This window comes from Panthera onca, chromosome X (assembly GCF_046562875.1).
Source record: "Panthera onca isolate mPanOnc1 chromosome X, mPanOnc1 haplotype 2, whole genome shotgun sequence".
Classification (NCBI taxonomy): domain Eukaryota; kingdom Metazoa; phylum Chordata; class Mammalia; order Carnivora; family Felidae; genus Panthera; species Panthera onca.
Genome location: NC_138357.1, coordinates 55,193,931 through 55,203,868, shown reverse-complemented (window position 1 = coordinate 55,203,868; position 9,938 = coordinate 55,193,931). Strand labels below are relative to the sequence as shown.

At 34.4% G+C, this 9,938-nt stretch overlaps 1 protein-coding gene across 1 annotated transcript; it reads left to right on the top strand.

Annotated features, from left to right (window-relative positions):
• Positions 1 to 3,345: 3,345 nt before the first annotated feature.
• Positions 3,346 to 5,448, top strand: PABPC5 (poly(A) binding protein cytoplasmic 5). Its single transcript, XM_081794165.1, has 2 exons — positions 3,346 to 3,544; positions 4,080 to 5,448. Exon 2 carries the CDS (start codon positions 4,220 to 4,222, stop codon positions 5,366 to 5,368), a length of 1,149 nt encoding a protein of 382 aa, XP_081650291.1. The 5' UTR covers positions 3,346 to 3,544; positions 4,080 to 4,219; the 3' UTR covers positions 5,369 to 5,448.
• The last annotated feature ends 4,490 nt before the right edge of the window (positions 5,449 to 9,938 follow it).

Genomic DNA, 9,938 nt, shown 5'->3' with positions numbered 1-9,938 from the left:
AAGAACAAATGTTAAGATGTCTATACAACCCTTGGGGCACCTGGGTGGCTCAGTCTGTTGAGTATCTGACTTCGGCTCAAGTAATGGTTTCACAGTTTGTGATTTCAAGCCCTACGTCGGGCTTTCTGCTGACAGCTTGGAGCCTGGAGCTTGCTTTGGATTCTGTGTCACCCTCTCCCTCTCTCTCTGCCCCTCCCCACCTAGTGCGCTCTCTCGCTCTCTCTTTCTCTCTCTCAAAAATAATTAAACTTTAAAAAATGTCTATACTACCCAAAGCAACTAACACATTGAATATAATTCCTATCAAAATATTAACAGCATTTTCACACAAGTAGAACAAGCAATCCTAAAATTTATATGAAACCACAAAAGGCCCTGAATAGCCAAAGTAATCTTGAAAAAGAAAAGCAAAGCTTGAGGCATCGAATTCCGAACTTCAAGTTGTATTACAAAGCTGTAGTGATCAAAACTGTATGGTACTGGCAAAAAAAAAAAAAAAAGAATAAAAAAAGATACATAGATTAATAGAACAGATAGATAACCCAGAAATGAATGCACAACTATATAGCAAATTAATTTTTGACAAAGCAAAAAAAAATATCCAAAGGGGGAAAAATAACAGTATCTTTAACAAACGGTGTTGGGAAAACTGGACAGCAACATGTAAAAGAATGGAGCTGGACCACTTTCTTACACCATACACAAAAATAAATCCTAAATGGATTAAAGACCTAAACATGAGACCTGAAACCATAAAAATCCTAGAGGAGAATATAGGCAGTAACCTCTTTGTCATCAACTATAATAACTTCTTTTTAAATTTGTCTCCTTAGACAAGGGAAACAAAAGCAAAAATAAATAATTGGAACTTCATCAAGATAAAAAAGCTTCTGCATAGTGAAGAAAACAATCAACAAAACTAAGGGACAACTAATGGAATGGAAGAAGATATTTGCAAATGACATATCTGATAAATGGTTAGCATCCAAAATACATAAAGAATTTATACAACTTAACACCCAAAAAATGAATAACCCAATTAAAAATGGGCAGAAGACATGAAAAGAAATTTTTCCAAAAAAGACATACAGATGGCAAACAGACACTTAAGATGTTCAGCATCACTCATCATCAGGGAAATACAAATCAAAACTGCAATGAGATATCACCTCACAACTGCCAGAATGGCTAAAATAAACAACACAGGAAACAACAGGTGTTGGTGAAAATGTGGATAAAGGGGAATCCTCTTACACTGTTGATGGGAATGCAAGCTGGTACAGCCACTGTGGAAAACATTTTTGAGTTTCCTCAAAAAGTTAAAAATAAAACCACCCTATGGCCCAGCAATTATACTACTAGTTATTAATCCAAAGGATACAAAAATACTGATTCAAAGGGGCACATGGACACCAATATTTATAGCAGCATTATCCACAATAGCAAAAATATGGAAAGAGTGCACATGCCCATTTACTGATGAATGGATAAAGAAAAGGTGGTATATGCACAAGGGAATATTACTCAACCATCAAAAAGAATGACATCTTGTCATTTGCAATGATAAGGATGGAGCTAGAGTGTATTATGCTAAGCAAAGTAAGTCAGAGAAAGACAGATACCATATTATTTCATTGAACTGTGGGATTTAAGAAACAAAACAGATGAACATGGGGGAAGGGAAGGAAAAATAAATTAAGATAAACAGAGAGGGAGCAAAATCATAAGAGACTCTTACCTATAGGAAACAAACTGAGGGTTGCTGAAGGGGAGAAGGGTGGGGGAATGTGCTAAATGGGTGATGGGAATTAAGGAGGGAACTTGTTGGCAATGAGCACTGGGTGTTATATGTAAGTGATGAATCACTGAATTCTAAATACTACACTATATGTTAACTAACTTGAATTTAAATAAAATCTTGGAGGAAAAATAATGAGCTGCACCATTTCCTGGTTAAAAAAAAAGCTAAAAATAGTAGTATCCTATGATTCAGCAATTGCACTACTAGCTATTTGCCTAAAGAATACAAATATACTAATTCAAAGGGATATGTGCACCCAATGTTTATAGAAGCATTATCTACAACAGCCAAATTATGAAAATATCCCATGTCCATCAACTGATGAATGGATAAATAAGAGATGGTGTATATATATATATATATATATATATATATATATATAAACACAATGGGGTATTAGCAATAAAAAATAATGAAATCTTGCCATTTGCAAAGACATTGAGCTAGAGAGTATTATGTTAAGCAAAATAAATCAGTTCAAGAAAAACAAATACCATATAATTTCAGTCATATGTTGAATTTAAGAAACAAAACAAATGAGCAAAGGGGAAAAAAGAGAGAGGGAAGCAAACCAAGAAACAGACTCTTAACTATAGAAAACAAACTGACGGTTGCTAAAGGGAAGGTAGGTGAGGGGTGGGTTAAGTAGGTGATAGGGATTTAGTAGTGCACTTGTGATGAGCCCCAGGTGTTGTATGGAAGTGTTGAAACACTATATTGTATACCTGAAACTAATATTACACTGTATGTTAATTGGAATTTAAATAAAAACTTTAATAAAATAAAATAATTAGTAATTAATGCATAATATGCCTATATCTTTACATGTTTATTTCATCTGTGGACATTAATCATATATTTTGCATTGATTCTGTAGCTTTTATCTCTTTTATTAAGATTTTTTAATTTTTGATTGTGGAGACAGCACATCTTCAAAGTTTTGTAGCACTAGGTACCATAAAATGCCATTTTACGACTTTCCAGTCATTAAAATATTAGTACTACTGGAGCAGTGTCAAGAATTCTGCTTACTACTTGGGGATTATGTGATCATCATGTTGGGGTTTAATGGATAAAGGCTAAACGCAACATGGCCCTGTGTTTTATTTGACCATGTGATCATTTAGCACTGTAATGTGAATCCAGTACAGCTGTCAATTCTAACTTTCCAATTAACTTAGAAAATATGCAACTCTATATCTAATTTCCTAAGCAGAAATGATATAGGGAATTGTTTTTATTATTATTAAAAAAAAAGTATGAGAGCTCTTTCTGCCTAGGTGATCACCTCCTGCTTTAATTTTGGGATTAGCAGCCTAAAATTAATACTTAAAGATAATAAATAAAAACACAAAATTTTAAAAATAAAGAAAATCTACAAAAACATTTAATTTAAATTAAATTAAATTAAATTAAATTAAATTAAATTAAATTAAATTAATTTTATCTTGGCACAGAGCAAGCGGGAAATTACTTAGCAAGGTTCCGGGTTTCCTCACGCCCCGCCCGCCCTACCACAGCTAAATGGTTTTCGTCCTTGGGGTGCTCTGTCCTGCGGAAAGCAATCCGTGTCCATCTGTCCCAGCTCTGTCCGCCCGCCTCGCATCTACCCTTCTCTTCTGACTCCGCCCCACATCTGTCCGGAACCGCCTCCCGCTGAAGCTGACCCAGTGCGCGTCCGCCAGTCACTCCCTCCGGACCTGCCGCGAGTCTCAGACTGCCGAAATTACCGCGCGTCACTCGGTCCGTACCCGGTGGGCATCTGGGGTATCTGTGCGGTCTTCCGTCCCCAGCGCGTGTGTCTGTCTGTCTGTCTCTGTCTGATCCGCCTTCTGCAGCCTGCCTTCCGGCCCCAGCGCACCAAGTGTTTAGTCTGCCCTTTCACTGACGCTGAGTGTGTTTAGCGGCCTTAGCTGCGAGCCCGCCTGAGACCGGCCAGGCAGCCGGCGGAGGAATACACGTTTGGCCCCTGTCCAGGTTAAGAGAATTTTAAGCCAGCAGGAGCTCGAGGCCTATATTTATGCTGAAAACGGGTCTCGAGGCCTCTGTAAGCTAATGGAGATGTGGGGGGCCAGCCAGCTGCTTGATGATTTCTTACAATTAAATGAGGAACAGAGAATTTCTTTCTTACTACTGGCTTTTAAAACAGATTTTAAATCTTAATGGGTGGAAATTATAAATTCTTTAGGTAGAACAGATTCGTTATTGGGATGCATTGTTGTCTGATGTGTTTGTTCTGAGTCCGCTGACCAGCTGTTTCTGAACTTCATTTTCTCAGCCTCAACAGTGATTCTGAAACTGCTTTTAGCTTCCTTCGCCTTGGCTTTCTTCTTTTTGTGAACAGCTGCTTGGCCCATAGCTTAGAGAAACCAGCCTTTTTTTCTCTCCCGCGAAAGCCTCCTTCCTGTGCTTAGAAAGATGGGGAGTGGAGAGCCTAATCCTGCTGGCAAGAAAAAGAAGTACCTCAAGGCTGCCCTGTACGTGGGTGACTTGGACCCAGATGTTACTGAGGACATGTTATATAAAAAGTTCAGGCCTGCTGGCCCTCTGCGCTTCACCCGAATCTGCCGTGACCCTGTGACCCGCAGCCCCCTGGGCTATGGCTATGTTAACTTCCGATTTCCTGCAGATGCTGAGTGGGCCCTGAATACCATGAATTTTGATTTGATTAATGGCAAACCTTTCCGCCTCATGTGGTCTCAGCCAGATGACCGCTTAAGAAAGTCAGGAGTTGGAAATATATTCATCAAAAACCTGGACAAATCCATAGATAATAGGGCCCTTTTTTATTTATTTTCTGCTTTTGGGAACATTCTCTCCTGCAAAGTCGTATGTGATGACAATGGCTCTAAGGGTTATGCCTATGTGCACTTTGACAGCCTGGCCGCTGCCAATAGAGCCATCTGGCATATGAATGGGGTGCGGCTCAACAACCGCCAGGTGTATGTTGGTAGATTCAAATTCCCAGAAGAGAGGGCAGCTGAAGTCAGAACCAAGGATAGAGCAACTTTCACTAATGTTTTTGTTAAAAACTTCGGAGATGACATGGATGATGAAAAACTGAAGGAAATCTTTAGTGGATATGGGCCAACTGAGAGTGTTAAGGTAATAAGAGATGCCAGTGGGAAATCTAAGGGCTTTGGATTTGTGAGGTATGAGACGCACGAGGCTGCCCAAAAGGCTGTGTTAGACCTGCATGGAAAGTCCATCAATGGGAAAGTTCTATACGTAGGTCGAGCACAGAAGAAAATTGAACGATTGGCTGAGTTAAGACGAAGATTTGAACGGCTGAGATTAAAAGAAAAAAGTCGGCCTCCGGGGGTGCCTATCTATATTAAGAACCTGGATGAGACCATCGATGATGAAAAACTGAAGGAAGAATTTTCTTCCTTTGGATCAATTAGCCGGGCCAAAGTGATGGTGGAAGTAGGGCAAGGCAAAGGGTTTGGTGTTGTCTGCTTCTCCTCTTTTGAAGATGCTACCAAAGCAGTGGATGAGATGAATGGTCGCACAGTGGGCTCCAAGCCCCTGCATGTCACCCTGGGCCAGGCCAGGCGCAGGTGGTGAGAATAAGAATGCTCAATTTGGTGCAGCCTTTAGCTGGTGCCTACTTAGTTTGGGCTACTTTGTGATAAGAGGTTATTTTATGGCAGGCTTTCTTTCTTTTTTCTTTCTTTCTTTCTTTTTCTTTCTTTCTTTTTGAAGTAAATACTTTCTTTTGAAAAAATAAGTAAAACTAGAAAACCTTGTTCATTTTAGTGAAGAATATAATTTCTAATTGTAAAACTGTAATTTTGTACCATTTTTTGTTAAAATATCCTTAGGGATATATAGAATAAACTTTGTCCCTCCACATATTGTTTTCATTATTATTATTATTTACCTAAACCAGTCAAGGTGAGGTACTTGAGTATATTTACTTCCTTATTGCAATTATACTGCTAAATGTAATTTCTTCTGTGCAAATATTCTCAAAATGGCCATTATTTCTGAATCTATCACACAGAAAAGTTCTAACTTGCTTTTTGAGAAATCAATAAAGCAGGGGAAAATGTATGTGATCCAATGAACATTTGTGCATAATTTTACTTTATTATTTAAAATGGATATTATTTTCAAAAGATCTGAGTTTTCTTTATTTAGTTATACATTTTTTCCCCTTTTTAATGTATTGTGGGCATATCAGAGAGTTGACAGTGGCTTTGACTAAGTATTGGGAGTTGTATTCAACTTCATGCCCAGAGAAGGGCAACTTCATGCCCTATTAGTGTTTTCTCAATTAGTATATTAGAAAATTAACACTTTAAGCATTATTAAAATGATGAGTTTTATCTTAAAAATCTTTCCTGAGAGATTTTATATATGAGTACAGTCTAAGCAGCATTCTTGCCACTCATTTTTTAAAACTCCTTAGTAGTACACATGGGTCATGTTAAGTTAACAAAGGTAAATAACTGCACTGAATTGCCTTTACCTATAGAAAATTTTAAAAATTTTACTTCAGCGTCTATAAAGTGTCAATATAAAGGGTAAATAATCCGTATAATGATGTTGAAAAATTACTTTGAAGGACATCTTTTATTAAACTTGTCATTATCTCTTGTAAAGTTTTGAATACATCCATGTGATAATATTCACAGATGTATCAAAGCCTCCATCTGTTATATGAGAGCTATTAATCCAGTATGGTTCTCTTTATGTCTGGCTGCTTCGAAGTTGTGACAAGATGTCCTGTTCTATATTTCAGTTACATTATTTATCCTGTAATTTCTAGATTGCAGATTTTCAGTATTTTACTTGTAGTCTCCTCTTTTCTCCACCCATCTACCTTCCATCCATATTGCACTTACTTTTATGTTTTCTTTAGATTGCCTTTCATTTAATATGTGAGTGTTCAAATCATTTTGGAAGTAGAGAAATAATTACTTAATTTATGTAAAATTTAAAAAAATCCTTTTTAAAAATAGGGTTTATTCACATCATATGTCCAACCATAAAAAATGTGTTGTCTCTATTCTTAATTGGCTTTTATTATGTTAACTACAAATTTTAGGTTACATGCATAATACAACATAGATATATAATTTTGTTAACACTTCTTAGCTATTTTCCCATAAAACAAAGAGAAAGAACTTTCTCTGTGTAATTGTTTATCTACAAATTACATGTATATTCATTATCAAATATTTTCAAATGGAAATCACTATTTTTATTGATCATATACATAATACATGCTCATTGTTTAAAAAATGTACACAATGCAGACATTTATAAAGAATTAATTATAAAGAATTAAATTCCCACAGTTCAGAGATAACCACTATTAATGATTTCATTGCATACATATACTTTTCTCCTATGTAAACACACTCTTTTACAATCAACAAAAAAATACTATATGTACTATTTTGTGTTTCTTTAAATTTTAAGCTAAAAAATATCAATCTGTATCATCATTTTAATGACTGCATAGTATTCCATTGCATGCATGTACTATAGCTTATCTAAGTAACACATTGAATAATACTTACATGTTTTCCAGTGTTTTCTACATTTGTAAACAACCTTGTGATGAACTCCTTTGCTTAAAACAATATGAGTTATATGAACTTGAGGAAAAGTATCTATACCATGTAAAAGCTTAGGTCTGCTAAAAATTAGAATACACATTATATTGATATATGTATCAAAATTCTGAAAAACATTCAAGATATATTCTTTACTTAAATTGACAAAAGTAAAACTAAAAACTAATGGGATATAATTTTCATGTTTTATGAGCCCACTGCTTTACATAATTGTGAACATTAAAATATATGAAAACAGTGCAACCTGAAATAAATTTAAAATATCTACATTGGTAATTACTTACTATATGCATTCTCTATTCCTCTTTACCAATTACCAGTTTTTATTTGAATTTATAAACTTGAAGTGTTAGTGTTAACCAGAACCTTTACAAATGCTTTGAATCAGTATAAATCATGCAAGATTTCTAGAAGGTAAAAATCTTCAAGTATAAAAGCATTTAATACATTTGAGGAAATTATTTAAGTATTTAAATAATTATTATTTTTAAAAAGTCAGCCATTACAAATAAAGGAGTAATTAAAATATGCCAAAGTACAGATAAATTATACGTTAAGACACTGCAAAGCAGTAAAAAACAAAACAAAACAAACCTCTGTAAATTCAGTTGGTAAAAAGAAAGGGAAAATTATAAAGGAAAGATAATCTCTATTTGAACACAAACACCTGGGTAATTTTTCAATCTTGTACTTTTCATTTTTAACTACATTTAATAGACTTATAATTAAGGTTTTCAAGGGGGAGCAAAACAACCGAACAGCTTAAATTTGTGAAAAAAAAAACATTAAAAATAGGATATTGTTAATTTCCTAGCACAAGATAATTAGTAAATTAGTAAAACTATAATGTCAATCGTCATGGTAAACTTAAGAATGGACTATTTAATACAAGTTTTGTTTGTTTCCCCCAGCCTTTTTCAGCTTTTCAAAACAGTCACTGTACAAACTTCAAATGTGCCCAGGAGAAGAAAATTAAGAACATTGCTTTGTGATTGTAAACCATCATATTAAAAGTTATTCTGGTGAGGCTATTCTGTACAAAAAACTTCTTCATATACTGTTGCCTTTCTGGTTGTATCTATGATTAAGGGGACAAATAAAATGTTACATGTTAAGTGATATTTTCAGTACAGGGGAAAATGTAAGAATACTATGTGTTTAAGGGAATATTTAGGAATGGTGTGAATGCCATCCTACCTATAAATAAATGGCTTGATTTAAGGAAATAGTTTAAAATGCATCAGTAAATTACTGAATATAGATGATATATGTGTTCCCAGCATCTACGTTAATACCTGGAATATAGTTAGCATTCCATGGTTGCTTGTTGAATTATCCCTCAATTTGTTTGTTTTTCAATTGTCTCCTCGATATTTCACAGGAGACATGAGTTATTACAGAATAAGCCATTTTTTATCAAATTTCATCCCATAAAGAAATAATTGAGAGCTGATTAGTTACATAGATTGGCGCTTCTAATATGGTGTTACTGGTGACATAGACTAGTGCTTATCCTGTTGAGGTGTCATCAATACTTTTACACTTCTCATGATTTCTTTTTTTATTATTGTTCAACAATTGATTGATGAGTTTATTTTAGACAAAGCTTCTAATAATTGACATAAGTTAAATGAAAATATATTTGTAGAGAAACATTTTTTAAATAAGTTAATGGGATGTTGCTTCAAGACCAAGACAATTTCCACAAGGCCTTGTTCCTACATTAAATCAAGTGATCACAAAAATCCCTGAAAAACTAGTGCTTGTGCATGTGAAATTAATTGTTTCTTACATACTTCATGGTGTTACTTCCCAAGAAATATAACCTAACAAATGCTTTCTTTGAGATTCAAGAGAGTTAATATAACCACTTGGCTTCAAGGGATCATGGTCAGTAGTTAGAAATAATCTAGCTACCATTGGAAATCTGAGAAAGGCCTAACTCAATGTACAAATATTGAGGATATAATTTATATGAAACTTAAAAAAATAACTCCAAGTACTTTCACCCTCAAAAGTCAAATTCAGTTTTAAAACATCTCCCATTTGGCACACAAAAATGATCAGTGTTCTCATTAAATTTCTCAACAGAAGTTTGGAGCCTTTGCATTTTATTTAATTAAGAAAATAGTTCTTTGGAGAGACTTGCAAGAAAAGAGATGAGTGATGATATTATATGTCATGACTGTCTCAGTTATCAGAGAAAATTAGTTTCTTTGTTTTAAGACTAGTAAATGAAACACCAGGTGTTGGCATCTTTTCTATAAAAAATAAGCCTTCTATAATGTAGAATAAATAATTTTACAAATTTTTGAGATTGATTTAAAATCTCCAAAAAGGTAAATTATACTTTTGGAAAATCAAAGACTTTTTAAATCAATATTTAGGAGCATTTAAAAAGTAATTTTAAGCAAATTTACACAGGATTGCAAATGACTCTTTTTTTATTAAATTAAAATTGACATACTAATTATATTAGTTTCAGGTGCACAACATATTGATTCAACAATTCTATACATTACTATATGCTCACCATGGTAAGTGTAATC

Bases quoted from the DNA above. Each gene is read 5' to 3' on its own strand.
- PABPC5 (XM_081794165.1), top strand. From the start codon at position 4,220: ATGGGGAGTGGAGAGCCTAATCCTGCTGGCAAGAAAAAGAAGTACCTC.